The sequence below is a fragment of the Bactrocera tryoni genome, chromosome 3, assembly GCF_016617805.1.
Source record: "Bactrocera tryoni isolate S06 chromosome 3, CSIRO_BtryS06_freeze2, whole genome shotgun sequence".
Classification (NCBI taxonomy): domain Eukaryota; kingdom Metazoa; phylum Arthropoda; class Insecta; order Diptera; family Tephritidae; genus Bactrocera; species Bactrocera tryoni.
Genome location: NC_052501.1, coordinates 73,516,846 through 73,541,131, shown reverse-complemented (window position 1 = coordinate 73,541,131; position 24,286 = coordinate 73,516,846). Strand labels below are relative to the sequence as shown.

Genomic DNA, 24,286 nt, shown 5'->3' with positions numbered 1-24,286 from the left:
TAAATAAATCAAATACATATGTATCACGATATTCACGGTAAATGCATTTAAAAGACATTTTAATTAACACATTAACAGAATTTTATTAACCGAAAAATCAAAAGCTTACACGAAACGCACAACGCACATACGACAGCGAATTACGTTTAGCTACGTAAGCAATCATGTTGACATTTACGTATTTCGATTGTAAACTATTTTGTGTGGTGAATTGTTTGTTTTGAACTAAAAAAAAGAAATCAGCAATATTTATTATTTATAATTGACGAACAAATATTTGTGTATATTTCAAATAATTGTATGTGCCACAAAATGATTACATAATGCTTTAAATTCAATTTAAGCGTATAATGTTAATATTGATATTTTACCTTAACTGTTCAATATTCAAATGCAAACAAAGTGCTGGAAAATGCTCACAATTTTTAGATAAACAAAAAAACAATCCGATAGCTACGTGTGCTCATAATAGACAGTGCATGTATAAAAAACAAAGAAACTTATTATTTAACGAACAAAACTAACCTATAATTTGTGATGCGATTCACAATAATTTTATGTAATAATTTCACCTCCACATATTACAAAACGATATTCTGTAACGTTACTTTAAAACTCATATGCAATAACGGCATAACGGTACACAGTGAAACTGCATGGTAATGCTCTAAAAGTAAATAATAAATAAAAAAAATACAACAATAACTCTTATGTCAAATTTTCAAACGCAAATTTTGATATTTTCAATAAAAAAATATAAACATACATATATACATACATATACTCGTACCGTCGTAGATATTTGTCGCGTAGGCATAAAATGCGTTTTAGATATTAATAAATTTCTGCATGCGTATTATACTTATCTATGATATATATAATTATCTACTGTATTTTTTACTAGTCAATAAGTGTTACTGTCTTTTACAATATTTACATTATATTTACCGATATTGTATATTTTTCCGAATTCAAATAAATCGATGAAAACTGTATTGGCAATAAATATGCTCGACTGCATGGCAATTTGTTTTTCTCCATCGAACGATTATTGCTTGAAAGGTAAGCAGAGTCGTAAAAACAATATTATTCCTATAAAAAATTTTTATGGTTCCATTTTGTTATTGTAGTGACATTTTAACGTTAAGGCACAAAGTGGGGAACACCGGCAAATTCCCTGGCATTCCGGCTAGATCTTATCGTTGACGATAGAGGTTCCAAAAACAATTTTAGAAGGCCAGAATGCAAAGACACAACTCACGATTACACGCTAGTGTCCGACAAATTCGCAAACCAGCTGCTTCGTGAGGTAGGTAGCGTGAGAGAGCTCAAAGATTGCACAGATCGCGTATTTCTGGATAATCCCCCAGTTTGCTTCGCTCTCCAACATGACGCTGATTAAATTGTCTGCCTTTATTGGGTCGACCAGGTCTTCTACGGCGGTTCGTTCTCCTTGCCAGCGCACACATTCAAAGAAAGTGTGTTCAGCGTCGTCTTCAGTCTCGTCGTTGTACTAAAACCCCCGCCTATAAGGAACCGTCGCCCACCCTGGGACCGCATTTGCATTACTTCAGGGTGTCGTTCCATTTTTCTCATTAAGAGATTTACACCTGCACACCTGCGTCCACACCTGTATTGCACAGATAGCGATAACCAATATATATGTTATCTCGTCGGTCTAGATAAACGGCCAACAAACAGACTTAAAAGAAGGTGAAGACGTAAATGGAACATTTCTAAACTAGACTGAGTAAATCTCCTCGAAAGTGAGTAGGCTTGGTCTACTGTCAAGGCTTTGTCTAATTCGAAGAGACTTGATGACCGAGTTGAAATTCAATTTAATCGACATGTCTCCTCGGACCCGAAGAAGTGAGCTATTTTAGAGAGTAATTTACACTGCATCCTTCGGTAGACAAAACCAAACGATGTGTTACCCGACAGTTGCGCAAAATGCCAAAAGACTGGGCACCACTTACTTTCACTGATAAGGAGGTTCAGTATGTCATCAACACGGGCAAATCCAAATCCATTGACTTTGATATGTTGATTCCCTGCTTATGCTTAAGCATCTGGGCTCGAAGAAAATAAGTTACCTCACCAAGATCACCAATTTGTCGTTGACCTCTCTTCAAACATCCGATGTGTAAATAGTCGGAAGAGTGGTCTCACTATTGAAAACTGGGAAAACCGCCAACAAAGGGGAGTCCTATCGTCTGATAACTCTCCTCTCCCCAGTAGTGAAGACGCTTGATGCCTTGTTACTTCCAACCTTCACTCACCACCTGAGCCTAGCAAACCACCAGTATGGTTTCCGAAAAGTGTACAGTACCACCACTGCACTTAGCGTCATAACTCCCAGATAGTTCGTGGGTGATGGAAACCACCCTGTGAGAGAACGATACTCGTAGCGTTGGACTTGCCAAAAGTCTTTGACACACAACGCAACTTATGGACATCAAAAAATCTACGCTTCCTCCAGGGCAGAAGAGGTGTACTAAGAACTACCTCAGCGATCGTCAATTATCCGTACTATTTCGAAGTAAAAACTCAAAAGAAGAATTAAACCAGGGATTCCGCAGGGTGGTGTCCTCCCACCGTTATTGTTTAGCTTTACATCTCGAAACACCCGCAACCACCAGAGAGAATTTCTATCACATCGTACACTGATTATTGTACGATATGGTCAACATTGTACAGGCACTGGAATCGATGACATGTGCTCAAACGTAAACGGCTATCTCTCCGATCTTGCTCACTTCCTCGCTGCATGGAACTTAACACTCTCCCCCACTTAAGCCACAGCGACCATATTCAAAAGCTGGATGATGGAGTACAGACTTGACCTTAATATTGTAGTCGATGTCGTTAAGATTCTGACTGTTAATAATCCTAACATTTTAAGAGCGTCTGTACTCCTTCACTCCTCAGACGACCGCGGTAGCCGCAACAAAATCCTTAAGTCACTAGCCGGCAGCACATGAAGAAAGGACAAAGAAACGTTATTGGCAAAATACAATGCAATCGGCCGGCCGGACCTTAGCTACGCCGCACCAATATGGTCGCCTGGATGCAGTGAAACGCAGACGAGGAAACTGCAAACTTGCCAGAACACTGCACTCCGAACTACGACAGGATGCTTCCTGATGTCTTCCATCGAACACCTGCATAGTGAGCCCCGTATGCTCCCAGTTAAGCAGCATAATGAACTCCTCTCCAAGCTGTTTCTGCTTGGGGTACTTTCGCAGAAATCATCATCATCTAAGAACATCTAGAGGTCATTCCACAACTACGTCGATGACGTCAAACAGTACGCCGACCAGACTTCGGACGCAACTTACTTCCTGCAAGCACTGACCGCCATTCATAGTGAAGCCATTAACACCTTCACCGACTCCTTCTCAATGAATAACGTACTTGGAGTCAAATTACCACTCATTGCAGACGTAGAGCTCGAGTTGTCGCGAGAAACGGAGTGACAATTGCGCAGCTTTGTCTGGATACTGTAGCAGGTTACCCTCCTATTTATCCAGAATAGACCCTGACATATCTCACATATGCCCAGGGTGCAATGAGTCTCCGCACGGAACTAGCCACCACTTTGTATGCTCTACTAACCCTACTTATCTGCCACCCTTCTCCCTTTGGTCCGATCCCGTCGAAACAGCACGCTTCCTGGGTCTACCGTTAGATGACGTTGATGACAACATTTCTAATCCTTATCAACCTAAAGGGGATAAGGTACCCGTTACAAAAACAATAACAAACATTTATCCAAAAATTCCTGTAAAAATCTCATCCAATAAAAAGTTTTCCATACAAGCACTTAATTCCGATCACTCAGTTTGCATGGCAGCTATAAGCTATAGTTGTCCGACATCGGCGGTTCCGACAAATGAGCAGCTTCTTAGAGAGTAACAGCCGTATGCGGGTTTTCCGGAAAGTAATGGGACTGAATCAATTAAAAAAAAAAATTTTGAACCAATCGTCACAATTCTTTAAAAACTTTCAAAGTAGGCTACTTCTGCGTCGATGCAGCACTGCCAGCGCTCCAAGCATTGAAGGTGTCACGGAAGGCATTCTCGGGAATAGCCTTGAGCGCCGAGGTGCATGCTGCTTAGATTCCCTCTATCGTCTCAAAATGCTTGCCTTTTATTGGGCTTTTCCGGCAAGGAAACAAAAAAAAAGTCCGGGGGAGCACATATGGGCTGTAGGGCGGCTGCGGAAGCGCTGGGATGCCGGCCTTGGTTACGTAGATGTTCACAAGAAAGACGCTGTGAGCCGGGGCGTTGTCGTGGTGCAACTTCCAATCGGCTGCGATGTCTTGCCGGACCCGATTGACCCTTCATCAATGTCATAAACCACAGAGTTTGATAAATTTAACTCTGGGCAATTAAACGAATACTTAGTCGACGGTTTGAGTTCAAAACTTTGAGTCACATTGTCGGTGTTTGTCGAAGTCGCAGGTCTCCCAGCACGGTCTTCATCAGCGACTTCTTCCCGGCCTTCCAAAAAAGCCTGGTGCCACCGAAACACACCACTTCTTGCTAAAGCAACGTCTGCGTAAGCCTGCTTCGAGTTTCACACAGAATTTAATCGTCTACCTCTATTCTAACGAACGCTGCATTTTCGGCTTGCACCACTCAGATTAAAACGTCGCGCGAAAATGTTTGTCCTGACTATCCAGGTGCTCGAAGACAACTGACCAGCCGCTCGTTTGTTAGCTAGGAACGCCCTTTACCGAATCCAGTCTGTGCGCGCACGCTCCGAACTACAGTTGCAGCGGAAGCAAATCAGTCCTATTACTTTCCGGACAAACCCTGTAATTTTTAAACGATATCTCAAAAGCTGAGGGACAGGCGGATATTGTTTTTTTTTTCATTTTGGTTGTTACAAACATCGTGGCAAACTTCATATACCCTGCTCACGTTATAAAAATTAATCCAAAATATTCTTGTTTTTCACTTTTTATTTTATTTCATACTTATTAATTTTATTTTCATAATTTTAATGCATAAATTTAGTTCGCTATTACATTTTTTTGTATCTTCATTCATTATTTATTTATTTAATAAATTGTTTTTTGCTTTTGTTTTTGTAATGTAAAGTAATTTATAACAAGCAATTTGTTTTGTTTTGTATTTTCATACTTTGCTTATATCATTCTTTCGTACACCTGTGTCTACTTATACTTGTAAACTGCCGTTGACTGTAGTGTTGTTGTATGCTCTATGTAAATTTAATGCCCCTTAAAATGTCTGCATTTAAATTTGTATATTATTATGCTTTTTTTGTTTTATCATTTATATGTACTATGCGCTTCAAAATTTTACGTGTCTGCTTTAATTACATTTTCAAGTTTTTTTTGCAATTTTTTTTGCAATTAATCTTTATTTTTTTTCAATTAAATTTTATTCAATTAATTTTTTTTTTTCTTTCAATTAATTTTTATTAAATTTTGTTTAGTTTTCTGCTTTATTTTAATTACTCGCTAACCAAATGCTCAATATAATTAATTAATTAATTAATTAATTGTAAAACTACGATTGCTATTAGACTTATAATGCTTTTATTTAGTTGCTCTTCCATGCACTTTTATTTAAATAACCTTTTTTACTTTCATTTGCGTTTTTTAATATATTTTTTTCTTTATTTTGGTAAATTAAATTTAGCTTTTATTTGTTTAAACTAAACCATTTCACTTGCTAGTGTCTTTATTGGAAATATTTCAATATTTCATATATGCTAATATATGCGTATATTTGTATATAATCGTATATATAATAGTTTGTTTGTAACTTTACCTAATTATATGCCAATGAAATTGCTTTTATTGCTTTGCCTGGCAAACCAATTGAATAAAAAAAATTATTTTATTATTATATTTAAGCAGCAAACTATAAAAAATATTTTTTTTCGGCGCTTTTGCATGCACTAAATTGCAAAAAAAAATCATAATTTACTATAAATACGATTTTCTGCTAATTTTTTTTTAATTTGCATGCATTTCGTAAAAGCTTAAAAATTGTGAAATGAAATGAAGGTTAAAAAGGCAAAATACATAGACTTGTGCTGCATTGCTTGGCTTAAGGTTCATACAAAATGTTTTTTTTTTTTGTTTTTGTTTTCATAATTTTTTGTAAATTTTGCATTTGCACTTTATTTATTATTTTATTTAATTTTTTTTACTTAATGCGCTGCTTTATTTGGTAATACATTTTAAAGAATGCGCATTATATGCTATAGCTGTATATGCTTTAGCGTAATTGCAAATATTTGTTATCGTTCATTTGTTTATTTTTTATTTATTTATAATTTTTTTTTTATTTATTTATAATTTTTTTTATTTATTTATAATTTTTTAAATTTATTTTATTTTTTTTTTAATTTTTAATCTCACACACTAATATGTCTACGCCTTTTTTTGTATCATAATTTTGCTTTATTAATTATTTTTGCTTTACTACTAACCCTTCGACTTAATATTTTTTTATTGTTGTTTTAATTAATTTATTACTTCTTTCTCCTTCGTTCGTTTACAATTTTATTACAATACAAAAATTATAAATGAAAATAATTAAATTAATTTAAACTTAACTGCCGTAAAATATAGACAAAAATTAAAAAAAAAAAACAATAACAAAAAATATATTTATAATAATATATGCATATAAATACAAATATATATATATACGTATATATTGTATCAAGTAAACATTTCATACACAATTAATTTAAATATTTATGCAATTATAACAGCATAAGAGCGTTTTGTTATTTCTTCTCCCCACTACTGCTTTTGCTGCTACATATGTATTTATTTATTTATATATATATATATAATTCAACTGCACTGCACCGTCCGTTTTGAATATTACAAAAATGGTATTAATCGTATAAGTTTGAAGACGTTCTGCAAGAATGCCGTCCACAAGGCATTCAGACGTTTCGAGTGCGCCATTAGGAAGCGCCAAGTGCACATCACCGCCACCACTTTGGTCAGCTGATGCAGATAATACAATCTATTGTGAACGATAAACAAATGTTAGTAATGAAGAAGCAGACAAACAAAAAATATTTCAAAGCAATTTTCAAATATTTCGCACACACTTACCGCATCAAACGCTTTCGACACGCAGGCAGCGATTCTGGACGTTGTTTAAATAAGAATTCCCTAAAGCCCAATACATAACGCTCAACATAGTTCTCCCAGTTAATGGTGCGCACATCGAACACAAACGTTTCGCGATCCTTTTGACTCAGCGCGTTGAGGAGTGCGTGCACGTTGTCGTCTCTGAATCGCCACTGGTGTGTAGCAAAGTATTCCAAGCAGCCAACAGCTTTGGCGATTTTATTTTGTATATTTACCATGCTAACGTACATATGCGAGGAAAAGAAAAAAAAGTAATAAAAAGAAAAAAGTTAGAGCAGAAGTTAGTTGAATTTTGGTAAGTAGTAATGCCATTTAATAGCTGTCATTTACTTAATCCCTACAATTATATATGTACATATATACTTACAATGGCTTCTTGCCCATCAGTCGCGCGACAATATCCAATATATAGGCCGGTAAGTAGTGTACAAGGAAGCCATGTGCTGCATTCAATGGACGATTCATGCGTAACACACCCGTCGGATACCACAGGCAGCCCTCTGTATGGTGGAGAAGAAATTGTGCATATTTATTATTCATGAAATGTACTACAACGAAATCGTATTTGTGGCAACGTTGAACGTTTAAGTAATTTGCTAAACTATTATATTAGTGTTGTCTTAGGCTAATAGGTATACAACAGTTTTAGGCGTTAACGGTGGTCAGAATTTCAAAAAAAATAATTCTTTTGCACATTTTATCAGGAAATATATCTGAAAATTTGAGGTAAGTCACGCAAATACTCTTCGAGTTATTTGACTGAAGTCGAAATTTGCAAGAAACAGCCTCTAACAGGACATTCGCGAAATTACTGTAAACTACTGTAGCATAGGCTTCTAGGACGCTCTGGAATGCACGTGTATAACTTCAAATGCGTTTTTCTCAAAACTATGATTTTTGAACCCTGCAAAACTAGCACGACTGTGTAAACTGACGTTGAACAATACCAAAAGACTTTATCAGGATTGGGAAGGACATCTCCGAGCCGTTCAATTCCAAACGAAGTTTCAGACAAGGTGACTGTCTATCGTTCGAATTCTACAACTTACTTCTGGAGAAAATAATTGGTCCTCGACCGTAAGTGGAATTACGGTACTATACATCCGGTCCGAAAACCTAACAAGAAGTCACAAAACGGAAACGGATGTACATTTTACTTCCGGTTAATATCATCCGAGTCGGTAATTAAATTACGGTTATGGATTTCCGGTCCGGCAGTCATAAGCTGGAAACGGATGTAAATTGCTCTTCCGTTTTTTGCTACAATTTCCGTTTTACAACATCGGGACCGGAACTGAGATTAAGGTACATTATTTCTGGCTCAAAAATCTTACTGGATGTCAAAAAACGGAAATCAAATAAAATTACATCCGTTTCCAGTTTATGGTTTCCTGTTAGGTTTTCAAACCGAAAGTATAGTACGGTAATTTCATTTCCGGTTGGTGACCTGCTCCCATTTCCGGCCCGTGCGAATATCCCCAATCCGTGTTCCCAATTTTTCCCCTATGCGCCACCGCTGCAGGAAAAATTCAATATGTTTCTTGAACTGTTATTAATTAGTTTTAGTTTTTTTATTTTGTTTTTGAAATTAATGTCGAAACCTTATTTATTGACGCAATATTTTTATGAATTGACGATCTCAAGGAAGGCTTGGCGTACAAAATTACAAAAATAATTCAAATGACCGGGATGCTTTGAGGACACAGGCTAAAGTTCCCAAGGAGCGCCAGAAGTTGATAATATTTTCATTTTTTTTTTTTAAATAAAATAATCTTAAGGCAAAATAAAAATATTTTTCCTTTTCTTTTACAAATTATTTTTAGATACAAATACAAATTATTTTAGGTATAGATATATACAATATTAACTCACCCAGTGGATGCTTTCGTACGTGTTTCATGGCATAACTAACAAATTCACCCCATTGTATGGGATGTCGTTGTCCAGTACAACAATTATATATCGCTAAATTATCAGTTTTTCGCGTCGCTGTGCGCCATGCTGCGGCAATCATTAAATTAATCACAATATCGACAGGTACCATATCGGCAACATAATTCTTTTCACACATTATTGTGCGGAATAGACCTTTACCGACGGCGGCTACCAAACCAGTTGGACCATTAAAATTATCCACCCAACCGGCAAACGGTTCATTCAAACTGGCGATCACTAGAAGCGAAAGAAAGAGCGTAAATTAATGGTTTAAATTTTATATTTACTCTAGTTATGCGGTAAATTGAGGATACTAACCTATAGAAGGCCGCACAATGGCCACAGGCAGATTGCCAGCTTCTTTGAGTAGCATATGCTCCGCTAAGGCTTTCGTAAATGTATACGTATTGGGGCGTTTGCCAATCAACGATGGGGTTAGCTGAAAATTATATTGAAATTAGATATTTTTCGAAGCAAAAGAGGTGAAGAAGAAGATGTAATATAATATTATACAAGAATGAGAGTCAGAGAGAGTTCTCAACTATCTACTTATGTTATGCTCTAAGCCTAAATTGATATATATAATTTATGTTTTTGGTTATCCTACGTTTATTTACCTGATCGAGCATATCCTCAGGAAGCCAATTGATCAAAGAAATAATATCGTCGGGATTATAGGGTGGTGCATATATAACTTCTGATACCTCGGATCTATCGCAATTGCAATAGGCAGTGGAGACGTGTATTAGTGCCTGTTAAATATATAGTAAATCAAATTAAAAATTATTTTATTTGAAATATTTTATGGTTACTCACATCTAAGGACATCATGCGATGGCACAACTCAACCAAACGCTTTGTCCCAAGCATGTTGATTGTGACAGATAATTTGAGCTTTTCATCGAATTTCACGGTGGCAGCTGAATGGAATACAATGGATACTGTGCGACAAAGTAGCGCCTGGAAACAAAAATGGATATTATTTTTCCATAAACAAAAATAAATAAATATATAAACAAACATATCAGTGTAGTTATTTGTATCCTTACCTGATCATTTTCACAGATGCCCAATTCCTCGGATGTTATATCACCAGATATAGGAATAACTTTACTCAATTCCTTTGGTTTCTCCCTTCGCAATGTTTCAAAAAGCTGCATGAATAATGGAAAAATATAAAAACCATTAATTTGGCATATGTTTACAATATAAAAATTCGTTAGTAGTCATAATTATACCTAAATGATAGAATTGTATGACAAATTGCTAGTTGTTGCTGCTACAATTGAATACAAAAATTCGTGTTGTAAGCAGCAAGGAAGGTCAATTATTCTATTGTTTCAAAGAAAACACTTTATGATATATATTATAGTAGTAAACTAATTATACTAACAACAAATTACCGTTAACACCGGCCTGTAAAAGTGTGATACTCAATCAGATACTTTTACTCTTACTCACGTACCTTTACTTTACTACATAACAAAGCTGTTTCCATATATATTATCTTAGAAGTGTGGTCAGTAGGGAATATTTGTAGCAACAAATTGAATGTTTAGACGCGAAACCAATGCTTTGCTTCGTTATTAAGCATGAACTAAAACTTTTTAACTTTGTTTCCTACACTGTGTATATAGTGAAAGCCACCAGGGCGTATGAGTAATATTTGATATTCGTATGGAGTCTTACAAAATAGTCCATATTATGAAAATATTAGGAATTTTCGAGGCTGCAAGTAACTACACCAATAATGCGACACTGCTGCTTTTCTGTAGCTACTCAGCTGATCTTATAGCGCAATATTTTTGTCGCTGAATATGTTGCCTTGCTATTCTGTCACTGTGATTGAGACTTGAACATATCTATTATGGATCAAAACAGCTTCGGAATTTAATTACTTTTAAAAATAGCAACAAAATTTATTTAGTTGTGTTTTTATCATTAATACAAATTTACATACACATTCATTATGGAAGATTCAGTGATAAAATTTCTCTTGAAGTCAACAGGGCGTATGAGTAACATATTTTCTTGTGCAATATGTATATTGGATAATTTACAGCTAATATTGGTTTGAATGTTAAATTTGCGATGATTAGGTGATAAAGTTACCATTTAAATAATGAAAAAGCTCGGTAATTTTGCAAAAATTGGGAAAAAGTTATAGAAGGATTGATTAAAAATTGAATTCTCTACACTAAGAGTTAAGTCGTTTACTCGAACGCTTTTTAAAAATTTAATTTTTTACAACAAGCTAGCAATTGATGAACATTTTTAATTTTTTTTAATTTTAAATTTTTTAATTTAAAGCTTTTTTTATTTCTATTTTTTTATTTTTTTTTTAATTTTTTTATTTTTTTAGTTTTTAATTTTTTTTAATTTTTAATTTTTTGTTTTATTTTTTAAATTTTGTGAAATTTATTTTTTTTAATTTATTTAATTTTTAATTTTATACTTTTTTTTATTAATTTAATTTTTTTTACTTTTAAAAGTATTTTTATAATTTTTATATTTTTTGTGCTCTTCCGATCTTTTTTTAATTTTTAATATTTTTTAATTAATTTTTTTTGTTTTATTTTGAAATCTTGTTTTTTTACTTCTATAACCAGCACTTAGCTTTTCGAATAGTTTTGGTTTTAATATTCAGATTTCAAACAATGATTTGTCAATATAATATTTAATTTTTGCTTTAGTTTGAAAAATACTTCACTTACCGGTGCATTAAGCAGCTCATTTAAACGCGCTGAGACTTCTTGTCCTCGTTTTGGTCTTATTAATAGATAAATATTTTTTATGTCTGGACATGAACGTAATAATTTTTCAACAAGAACCTGCAAAGATATGAGAAAAGTTTTATTAGTATAATAGTTAATTTTATTTTTATAATAAATAAAGGTAAATGCAAACGTTAAAAAATAAATTTCAATACTTTACGCATTCTCAACAAAATAATTAGCTTGATAACAGAGATAGAAGCTGATTATTGTTATTTTTATTAATACTAATATTATTATTATTATTATTCCTATTGTCATTATTAATATTTTTGTTTTTGAATTATATATTTGAATTAACGATCACATAATCAATAATAAATAAAAATTAATTTTAAAGTGTCAAAAAAAGCAAAAATTTAAAATAATCAATATCATTATTATTAACTTTTTTATTTTTAATTTTTTTGACACTTTTTTATTTTTAGTTTTATTTATTTTCATTATATTTCTATTTTTTTTTAATTTATTCAAATTTATATTTTGCTTTTAATATTTTTTTAATTTTTAAAATTAATTTATATTTTTTTTAAACTATTTTATTTCATTTTTTTATTTTTTATTTTTTATTAAGTTTTTTTATTTTTTGCAATTTATTGTTATGTGTGTTTATAATTTTTTTATGATATTTACAATCTTTTTAAAACTTTTATTTTACATTATTTTTGTTTAATATATTTTGTTGGTGTTTTTAATATTTGTAAACTATTTTAATTACATTTTAATTATTTTCATATTTTGATTTTTTCCTTTTTAATTTTTTTTTTACATTTTATTAATTTTTCCTTAACTATTTTTGATAATTTTTTTTGTAATGTTTTGTTAATTTTTCAACACATTTTGTTATTATTTCTTTGATATTTTATTTTTATTTAAATATTTTTTTTTTTTTAACAGGCATTGCAATATAATTATTGTTATTTTATAAAATGTGTAATTATTTTAACATATTTTTTTCATTAATTTTCAATTTATTTCTTTTTATTATTCTTAATATTTTTTAACATTTATAATTTGTTTGCATATTTTTATTTTATTTTTAAATTTTATTAATTTTTTTGTTATTTTTTCAATAAATTTTGTGATTATTTTATATATGTTTTAGTTTTTTTATTTATTACATTTTTATTTTTATAAAGAATTAACTCTGACTTTACAAAATAACAGAAAAATTGTGTTTCTATAATTTTGAAGGAGGAATCTGAGAGAAACAGTATAATCATTAAATATTTTGAAAAGTCTACACAATTTATTATGTTTGTGTTTTACCTTTTTAATTATTTTTAATATTTTTTATTTATTTTTATTAATTTTTAATATTTTTTATTTATTTTTTTTACATTTTTATTTTATTTTCAATTTTTTGTTATTTCGTTTCTTATACAGTTTGTTATTATTTATAATGTTTTCTCATTTTTTAATTTATTTACATTTTTTTATGAAGAGATACATACATATATGTTATGTACATACTTTTACTTTTTGGCATTTATTATTTTAATTTTTTTTATAATTTTTTTTTAATTTTTTATATTTATTTTGTTTTTATTATTTATTTAGAATATTATTATTATTTCCTTAATTTTTTCATTTATTTTAATTATATTTTCATAATTTTATTTTATGATTTTTTCATTAGTTAACAATAACACTTAAATTTTAAATTAGAAGCCTTCAACAAATCCATTTATTCAGTTTTCTTATAGTATTAAAAGAATTTTTCATTAGTAAGCACTTTTACTATATATTCCAAAAATGGTGGAAATGTAATTTCCATTTGCTCAGCATATTATTGTAGAACGAGTTACCTACATAATACGTAATAAATTCTCATCAATTGCCTATGGAACATCAATTAATGTATTTAGTATGTTTATCTTCCAATACAAAAACTTAACTATTAATATCTGTCTGTATATGTATAATTTATACACTTTAAGCCATAAAAAACAATGGTACACACTTATATTTATACCATATAGAAGATATATTTGAGTACATAACGTTTATATAAATTGTGTATTTTTTTACTGCTTTAACGCCGTAATGTATGCATAGACTTTTTTGTTCGTTCATAATTACAGTATTGACATTATCCATTAATCATACAGAGCGAGACAATGACCTTTGTGCTTTGTGGTAGTAGTGGGTGGCAGTATATTTGCGAGTATACTTGGGTTATACATATTGTACATGTTGTGTGTTTAATTCATTATGCCCATGTTCTAAGGTTATTGTGATATTTCCGGAACAAATTTGAACACTTTGAGCAATAAAATAATAAGGTGCATAATATGTACATATATAGAAGATATGTATATTTTAGCATTTAATATTTATATAAAAAATGTATGTTTTTACTGTATTTATATACATATTAGTAGCCGAAAAAGTATTTTCGCATTACCAATCAAACTTCAAGACTTCAAAATATAGCGAATTTCTTCATTATTATTTCACTAATTTTTGAACAGCTGTAACTTTTTATAAACTCGCCCGAATTTAATTCTTTTTTGGTTAAAGAAAGCTTAAAATCTCACCTTTCCAACACTATATAGCATGATACAATGTGATTGGTAGTACTGGAGATATACGACTGCAACGACATCTATTGACAAAATACGAAAAGACTTTTTCGACTACCCAATATATAAAATATTATGCAAAATATAATAAAAAAAATATAATAAAAAAAAATATATATAAGAAAAATATATATTTTTTTTCATTTCTTGAATTTAGTCCTGAAAAAAATCATAAAAGTAACAGTAAGTTTTCCTTTTCTAATTTTAATGAATTTTATGTACTTAAAGTACCGGTATATGCTTATATATTTAAAGTATATGTAGTATAAGTAGACCGCTCGTATTTAGAAAAGCATTAACTTTTCAAATCTTTCACTTCTATTTAAGCTTGTTCGTACCTAACCTCACACTAATGACAAGCAAGTTGCGAAACTACCCATTGTCGCACCCCCCAACCGGCACCACAAGCTGAGATCATCAGGCGCAATGTGCCGACACAAATATTAAATATAATAAGCGCGCTTATGTGTGTGTAAGTATGTATATTTCACATTTCTACATGCCGAAATGTCATACAACGCCCGTATGTAAATCGGGCTGTACAAGCGAACGCGGGCGAAAATTTTAATAATAACCTTACTAAACACGGCCGCGGCAGCTAAATACGCATATTTGCACATACGCACAAATACACACACATACATACACCCATAAGTATATAGGCATGTGCACGACAGGGGCCAGCCATAAAAATGTCAGCAATGAAAAGAAAGTAAGAAAAAAACGAAAAATACAAAAACAAAAACAAAAAAAAAAGAACTGCGAAATAAACAAATCCAGCATGGCGACTACAACAATAGCAAACAGCGCAATTAAAAGCAATTACCGTATGTTTAATATAACAGTGCAGCAACAATAACAACAACTAGCTAACTGTATATATGTAATATATACAACAATAACAACAACTACATAACTGTTTATATGTAATATGCCACATATGAGCGCGCCACAATGAGCTAACGCCTAAAAATATACTAAGCGTGCGCTAATGAAACTAAGCAATTGCATGTGTGCATAAAAACATCACTGGCTTTCCGCCACCCGCTGCCATACTCTCTGTCATTCACCTACTTACTTGCTTTTTCTGCTGCTATTTCCAATTGGAACTGCTCTACTCACCGCACTTTACCCGTTTATCAACTCAAACTCCGTACGTTAGTGTAATGAGCTGAGTAATTGTTACGTCGATAACAAAAAAAAATAAAAATAAAAACAAAAACCATACCAAAAATCGACTTCAAACGACATCAGCAAACCACTAATCGCTTTTGAAAGGATTAAAGTAACCTTCGAATAGCGTACACAAACCGCCCATTAAGTTGCCACCCATGCATGCCGTCAATAAATAACTCTTCTGCCAACAAGCAGCTAAAGATCGGTAGTAATTATTCATTAGTTCTTTGTTCTTACTAAAAAGCTGCTTGTGATTATTTATCGCATTTTCAACACTTGTCACCGTTGTCGCGCTGTTTATCGACCGCCCATTAGCGGCATCTTCCACGCGCCTCAACCAATCACCCAATCATCCAGACCATGCTCATGCAATCGTGATTGGCGCTGGGATAGTACGTGTGTTTGGGTATATGATATACATAGTTATATATATATGTATATTTGTATGTATATATAGACAATAATGCTCACATATCATCTTCTCTAATCATATAACAGGTCAAAAGTACGCGGCCTGACACATAGATGGCGCTACTAGAATTAAATCTATACGATTTTAAGTTAGCCCTAATCTTCAGTAGGTGGAAAACGCAACACTGGAGTAGAGGTCTTGCTTTTCCTTTGATTCCCCCCGGGGTTCTGCGTCGAATACGCTCAGAGCTGGACTATGTCAATGTTTTCGAATATCTCGTACAACTCGTTGTTCCATCGACTGCGATATTCCGCTGCCGTTGCCAATCCGTAAAAGACCATAAATCTTCCGCAGAACCTTTCTCTCGAAAATTCGTAACGTCGACTCATGAGCTATAGTCATCGTTCATGCCTCTGCACCCTATAGCAGGACGGGAATGATGAGGGACTTGTAGAATGTGGTCTTCTTACGTCGAGAGAGGACTTTACTGCTCCATTGCCTACTCAGTCTAAAGTATCAGCTGTTGACACGAGTTACTCTGCGTTGAACGTCGAGGCTGACGTTGTTGTTGGTGTTAATGCTGGTTCTAAGATAGACGAAATCATCTATGACTTCGACGTTATGACTGTCAACAGTGAAGTGGGAGTCAAGTCGCGAGTGTGACGACTGTTTGTTTGATGACAGAAGATATCTAGTCTGGTCCTCGTTCACTACCAGACCCATTTGCTTCGAACTAGAGTAAGTCGCTTTGTCTGAAACTTTGTTTGATATCGAACGGCTCGGAGAGGTTCTGCCCGATCCTGACGGACCTTCTGGGTTTTGCTCAACGCAGCCGTATTAGTTTTGTGGAGATACCAAATTCAGACATAGCAAAATAAAGACAGGTTCTTTTCGTTCTGTCAAAAGCAGCTTTAAAATCGACGAAGAGGTTGTAGGTGTCGATTCTCTTATCACGGATCTTTTCCAAGATTTTCCGTATCTTCCAGATCTAAAGCCCCTATGGCAGTTTGTTGACGGTGGGCTTTAAACTTTCACACAATACGTACGATAAAACCTTATATGCGATGTGGAGGGGGATTTTCTCACGGTAGTTAGCGCGGACTGTAGGGTCTCCCTTTTTGTGCATTGATCATAGCACACTTAAATTCCAGTCGTCAGGCATGCTTTCGTCCGACCATATTCTACAAACAAGCTAATGCATGTTCCTTATCAGTTATTCGCCACCGCATTTGAGAAGCTTGGCCGGAAATCCCCAGCCCCCGCCGCTTTGTTGTTCTTCAAACGGGAAATTGCTTTTGGAACTTCTTCATGGTTGAGCAATGGAACGTCTTGCTCCATCGTCTCCGATTAGAGAATCGGGTTTCCATCCCCCGGTGTTATGCTTTCACTACCATATAGCAGACTGGAGAGGTCTTCTCTTCATAATTTCAGTATGCTCTAAGCGTCAGTCACTTGATCACCTCTGGAGTTTCTACAAAAGTATACCCCGGTCTTGAAACCTTCCATTAGTCACTGTATATCTTCGGTTTCTACAACAGTATGCTCCGGTCTTGAAACTTTATATTAGTTGCCGCATATTTCCATAGAATTTTCGAGTATTACCCCTGTCGGCCAGCTTGTCAAGCTCTTCGCACTCACACATTTCGGTCTTTCTCTAATTTTTTGCCTGTAAAAGAATGCTCGCTGGGTAGAAATTTGCGCTACATATTCACAGATATAATCATACGACTTTTATGCGCCCGAATTAACGTGCACGCAAGCTTACAAACATTGTTCCGCAGTCGTGGCATAATTGGTATGGTTCTCTTCCATGCCATTCTACCATGTTATCCTAACTTTTTTACGTTTACTATAGCTCACTTACACGCTTGTTGTGTCTTCACTGTTTGCGTCGCCTTCTGTTTTTTATGGCGCTCATTACTTTTATGGTCACACTCACGTTGAAGCACACTAACCTGGTACAAGTTCTATCACGCTGTATCTACTCATGCACTAGGGCATAACTGTAATTTTTTTATGAGTGTAGTTAACTAAGTGCTCCCGCCCCTCAAACCACGTGGCTACTCGCATTACATGTCGCCGCACTCAATTGCTTATGTGTTGAGTAAATAAAGATATCCTGCTCGTGGGCGCATCGCATCCGCATATTCATATCCGCATCCGCATCCGTAAGGTGGCAGCACTTTTACAGGTGTAGGTGTGCAAGTTTTTATAACGGTTAATGTTTAGTGCATATTCATGGATGTTGTAAAAGATTTAGTTTTGTCAAGACTTTGTATGAGTTTTGAGTTTTTTAAGTTGTGGAGTACGAAAAATTCGCCAAGGTTTTGAAAGATTTGTATATAACGCTTGACTATTGTCTCAACCTGGGCTTTTAAATTTTGAAAGTTCTAATAAATAAACGTGATAACGGAGAGGTCGCCATTGACGCGTACGTTCTCACCGGAGTGATTTTTGAAGAAATATATATCGATGACTCCATCGGCCCACAAATCACCCCTTGAATCTCTTCTGGTTGCTCTTTGTTCCAAATGCGGTAATTTTGCTTGTTTACATACCCATTGCGCTAGAAATAAGTCTCGCTGAAAACGTGGATCTTCTTGGAACTTTTCAAGAGCCCATAGAAGGAAGCGATGTTGCTTGGAAAGATTGAGCGTCTTCATTTCTTGCACAAGCTCTATTTTGTGTGCTTTCAATTTTAGATCTCGACCCAAGTCGTTCCATTACTGCGCATGACGCCGAATCGACTCTTCGCGGTATTTTTGTACATTATCAGCTTCGGCTGCTATATTTTCTTTACTGCGTGTTGACTTCAAATATCCCCACAAGAAGTAGTCTAATCGTGTTAAATCACAACTTCTTGGAGGCCATTAGATATCACAACTTCTGGAAATAATCGAATCTCCAAACTTTGGAACTTGCCGTGTGGCATGTAGCCCCGTCTTATTGGAACCAGATATTGTCAAGATCAATTTCTTCCAGTTACGGCCAAAAAAAGTTGGTTATCATCGATCGGTACCAAAACAAATACGGACCGATGATTCCATCAGACCAAAAACCACATCAAACTGTCAATTTAGGTGAATGAAATGGTTGTTCATGAATAATTTGTGAATATTCTTCGCACCAGGATCAACAGTTTCCTTTATGTACTGCATCACTCAGCTAAAAGTGAGCCTCATTGAAAAAGATGATTTTCTTAAAATGTCATTATCGTTTTTGAGTTGTTCCAAGGCAAAAGCAGGAAATATACGACGTTTAGGGTGTTTAATGGCTTTAGAACTTGAGTGAGAGGTCAAAGTTCTTTCTCAAAATCTGCCAGTTTGTGGTTTGAGACAATTCCAATTCTTGAGAACGTTTTGAAATCGACAAATTGCGGTCTTTGGGCACACTTGCCTGATTGGTAACAATATTTCTTTACTTCGAGCGGTTCTTTGTCTTATTGGCATTTAAACATTAGGTACAGAAAATGTACGCTCGAAATTTTCAACAATTCGAGCAATGGCTAGCACAGGTGAATGATTATTGCGACCATAAAATGGCAGAGGAGGATGGTGTTATGTATGGAAATTCACGAGAAAAGTTCTCTGGGCGCCATTCACTTGGGGCGCGGGCAGAAACGATTCTTTTACATATGGATCAAGCAGCTCACGACTACCGGTTTTAGACCAAGTATCCTGTGGGTAGCCAAAAGACATCCATTTAAAAAGTGAGTTTGGTGCGTGCCACGTAAAAACACCCCGATTGAAAAGAAAACAACAGCTTTGGATGAGAGACTTTTGATGACGATCACTGCAAACCCATTAAGCATCACCGCAAAACTAATACGACTGTGTTAACTGACATTGAGTAATACTAAAAGCTATCTCGGGATCGGAAAGGGCCTCTCCGAGCTGTTCGTACTTTCGTCTAACTTGGAACCAGTATTAACAGATTAACAGAGGCATGGACGATGACAACATCTGATGAATCGGTGTTACGAGTTTTCGAGGGACTGCGTGAGATTTCTGATCCTTGCGCATTGAGAACAGCAAAGGAACGATGAGCTATACGAGATATACGAGGACATTGTCATACCTTTAGTTACGTGATTTAAGAGACAGCGGATCTTTTCAAATTTCAAAACTTTTCACTATACCTAATCTGAAGAATTATTACATAATACGAGGCTATTTATATTTTCCTCAGAAAATATCATCTCATTTTATGTAATTCTCGAAAATGTCATACTACAAGCATTTTGATCCACTCACCAAATTAATTCATGCCACACGCACTTTTATGCGCCCTAAATTTGAGGGAAAAAAAGAAATGAATACACAATAACGTCATGGGCCTTTGTCCACGAATTAAAAGTGGAATAGGAATTTTAATGCAGCAAGAAAATTTACAACAAACACACGCTGTCTCGTGACAGTGGAGGAAAAAAAAAACCGAAATTCCAACAAGAAATGCGCAACAAATGTCTCAGTGTCATTTATCATTATCTCCAACTTTTAGTAATATTTTTCTCGTTTTTATTTCGCAAATGTACCAACAGATTTTCGTGATGAGCCCGAGCCCGCGTGATGCCGCCTTGAAGCGGGCAACAATACAAACCCCGAATTAATGTAAACAAACAGCTAACAATGGGGCGGATGAATGAATGAATGAATGAACAAATGAATAAATAAATGAAAACAAATGTTGCAACATGCCAACTAATACAAGTTCGTGCGTGTGTGTCTGTTTTGTTGTATTGTAATTTGAAGTACACTTTTGTGTCAAGAATTTCGTAATTACCGAGCTTTGAAAAATTGTGGGGGGGTTTGAAACTATTTCAAGTAGGATAATTTAGCAGGTTTATTATGTAAGAGCGAGATGCATGAAAATAGCGAGCAGAAAAGGGGTTGACACGAGTAAAAGAAAGCGCTCGAGCAGAAGTTATTCGCTACTTTTTTAAGAACTTGTTTTGTTATACATACATATTTATATGTGAGTAGGTAGGTAGGTAGAGCGGACAGGCCTTCAGGAGGTCTACAGTGAAGCCAACGGCAGTAAAATCCCCTCACTCTATTATAAGCTCTCTGAACCACCCCGTGTTTCTGAAGCAGTTCTTCAATACAAAAAGTTTTTTCTGTGCAACCTCCGAAACATCGTCAAGAATCCATCGAAAAATAGTGGCAATTGATTTCCTATACAGAGATTTGCATTCGCATAGAAGTTGTCCTACTATATAGTCTCCTCTTCTTTTTAGTCACTATGATGTTTCTTTTCTTCTTCTACCTTCTCTGCTCTCAGCTTCTACAATAGTCAATGTATGATGTTCCCAGTATGCTGTCATGTCTGTCAATTAGACAATGACTTATTAGCATTTCTACTAAAGTTCTTATGTCATTCCTTTTGAATGTTAACAGTCGGCTTTTACGGCCCATATTCCGTTCGTACCACGCTTGTCTACTTTTTTGGCAAGTAGGTATTGACTCCACCTATACTTAACTATATTTATAACAAATCTGTCGCTTAAATGACAAAAAGTAGACAGAGATATAGGAATCCCCTCTTTCTAGGTTTAGGGTAGGGCCTATTATGACTAGTTTATCTGCTTCACAGTTGCCAGGAATATCACTAAGTCCTGGCACTCTTTGTAGGTTTATCGTGAATATAATAGATATTTAATAGTTGAATGTACTTGTACTAAAAGGTCAAGGCATTTTTTCACTATCTTTAATGAAACCCTAAGCGCCTTCAGTGATTTCAAAGCCTATAGGCCATATGTCTAAATATAGTATATAAATATATTATTGTGAGAAAACGCATTGTTGGAACAAGAAAGCTTTCTTTAATTGTTGTGTTCTTCGCTTCGAAGATACTACAGTGCCTTGGTAGGTGAAAGCCTCTGGTATATAATTTTGCTGTAAATATCCCACCTCCCACTAGTTGGACTCTCTGTCTTGTAATCTTCAATTTTTTCCCCACTCCTCTCTGGAAGGGAAGGCAATGTTAGGGACAGAATTTAAATTTAATACTATATGATTTCGAAAATCGATAGAATTGGGTAGAAACGAGAGCTTACAGACTTTTTACAGACGACTAATGCATAAGAGGAGTCAAATTAAGGACTGACTTCAATGGCAGCTCAAGTATGTGGGCAGACTTCTGTGGATAGTCTGTGGGCAATAAATGAAATCACGTTTAAAGCCTGACTTGTCGTTGTTCCAAGATCTCCACTAATGCAAATACTAGCTGCTCTTTTGAATGCTTTCCATAGGCCTTATCGCGTATGAGGCAATGAGTTACTTGAGGTGTTAGTTTTCTTTTGGGCTATGCCATCATGTCATTCAATATTATTTGCATAAGGTTGGCGAGACTACTTGGGAATTTACCTTAAACCGAAACCACCACCTTGAACATACTTAAGTAACTCATTTGTAAAAGAAGTCATACATTTGAAGAAAAGTGCTGCAGAGTCGCAATGTATGCTTGTCGAGGCATATGGTGATCATGTTATACATATCAGAAGCAACATGCAAAAGACATGATTCAACTGTTCAGAGGTAATGATTTTGATGTGAGAAATGCAGAACGTGGAAGACCAACAAAAAAGCTTGAAGATGCCGAACAGCAAGCATTATTGGATGGGGATGGTACTTTGAGTCAATAGCAAATGGCAGCCATGATAAATGTTGCACAGCAAAGAATTTCAGATCGTTCGAAAGCTCTTAGGAAAGATCCAAAAATGTGGAAAATGGCCGCCACATGTATTCAATGAAACCCAAATGGGAAACCAAAAAAACACCTGTAAAATTTGGCTTCAAAGGCACGAAAGAAAAATAATTTTGCATTGAATTGTCACTGGCGACGAAAAATTTATATATTTTAAGAATCCTAAACAGAGAAAATCATGAGTTATTCCGAGACACGCATCAACAACGACTGCAGAAACAGACCGATTCGGGAAGAAGGCAATGTTCTGTGCGAGCTTCTAAAACCTGGTGTGAAACTGTTTATACCAATCACTACAGAAAAAAAATGATCAATTTGAACCATGCATTGATCAAAAACCACTATAATGGAACAGAAGACACGCCATGATAACCGCTTATTTGATGACTGAAATTGAAGCTCGTGATCTCGGCGACCTTTTTGGTTTGAACATAACGTCGCCACTTCTCACATCACATTAATTTCACTTTTTGGAGCGGTCGATTGGTCACGAGAATCATGTGATATCACACCGTTAGACTTTTTCCTGTGAGGATATGTAAAGCTTAAAGTCTATGCGGACAATCCCGTTTCGTTTCAGGCCTTAAAGCAAAATATCATGCGTGTCATTCGCCAGTTACCAGTCGAAATGCTCCAACGAGTCATCGAAACTTAGACTCAACGGATTAACTATCTCAGACGTAGCCGCGGCCTACATTTCAAAGCGATAATCTTCAAAAAATAAATGTCAGGGAATGTTCTTTCGAATGATAATAAACATTCAATATTTAATTTGAAGTTTCAGTGTTTTTTCTTTCAAAAATAGGGATCACCCTTCACATTCTACAATTTGAAGCTTTCATGTCAACACTTTTTCTATCTGTAAGTATTATATTTTTTTTCTTTTATTATTACTTTGTTATTTTATAATTAATATGTATGCTTTTTTTCATAATTTTTATTATAATTTTCATTTTGTGCTTATATAATATGACGAAAGCTTTTATATTCTACATTTTGAAGCTTTCACTCAATACTTTTCCTGTATGTAATTGTTTTTTATTTTTTATAATTTATATATGATATTTTTTTTATGATTTATATTTAGTTTTTCTTTCGTATTTTTATTACAATTTTTGCTTTCATATTTCAACACAAGCTTTTAAAATAATGCTTTCATAATGCAAGCTTTCATTACAAAAATAATTTCTTGCACTCACCTTTCCCATAAATCCAGTGCCTCCGGTTATGAATACACTACGTCCCGCATAGAATTGTGGAATGGACATAAAACTGCTCGACGACAGATCATCACCATTAAAGTGATCGGTTTTCACATTGCCAGCTGGCAAACTGTTGCTACCGCTAGCGCCGCCATTTGTTAGGCCCAAGTGATGCGCGGCACCTTCGGCATGCCCATTGAGCAGTAGCATATCACGTGGACTATTTGAACCCTCCATTTTGTGTTTGTTGGATTTTGTAGTTTATTTTCTACTTTTTATTTTTTATTATTTTTTTTTCTAATTTATTTGCTTTTTAACTCGTATGGTATGTATAGTATATAGGGTAA

At 34.4% G+C, this 24,286-nt stretch overlaps 1 protein-coding gene across 1 annotated transcript; it reads right to left on the bottom strand.

Annotated features, from left to right (window-relative positions):
• Positions 1-6,654: 6,654 nt before the first annotated feature.
• On the bottom strand, positions 6,655-24,253 carry LOC120770175 (putative fatty acyl-CoA reductase CG5065). Its single transcript, XM_040097390.1, has 10 exons — positions 23,937-24,253; positions 11,800-11,916; positions 10,135-10,239; positions 9,902-10,045; positions 9,703-9,837; positions 9,404-9,524; positions 9,023-9,322; positions 7,518-7,650; positions 7,112-7,369; positions 6,655-7,019 (listed from the first exon to the last, which is right to left on the bottom strand). Exons 1-10 carry the CDS (start codon positions 24,174-24,176, stop codon positions 6,872-6,874), a joined length of 1,701 nt encoding a protein of 566 aa, XP_039953324.1. The 5' UTR covers positions 24,177-24,253; the 3' UTR covers positions 6,655-6,871.
• Positions 24,254-24,286: the final 33 nt, after the last annotated feature.

What these genes read in the sequence shown, in the direction of transcription:
- LOC120770175 (XM_040097390.1), bottom strand. Translation starts at nt 24,176, where the DNA reads ATGGAGGGTTCAAATAGTCCACGTGATATGCTACTGCTCAATGGGCAT. An exon ending in ATGAGCTGCTTAATGCACCG is followed by an intron (nt 10,240 to 11,799) that starts GTAAGTGAAGTA and finishes TTATTCATGCAG; the next exon opens with CTTTTTGAAACATTGCGAAG. An exon ending in TGTCGAAAGCGTTTGATGCG is followed by an intron (nt 7,020 to 7,111) that starts GTAAGTGTGTGC and finishes CGTTCACAATAG; the next exon opens with ATTGTATTATCTGCATCAGC.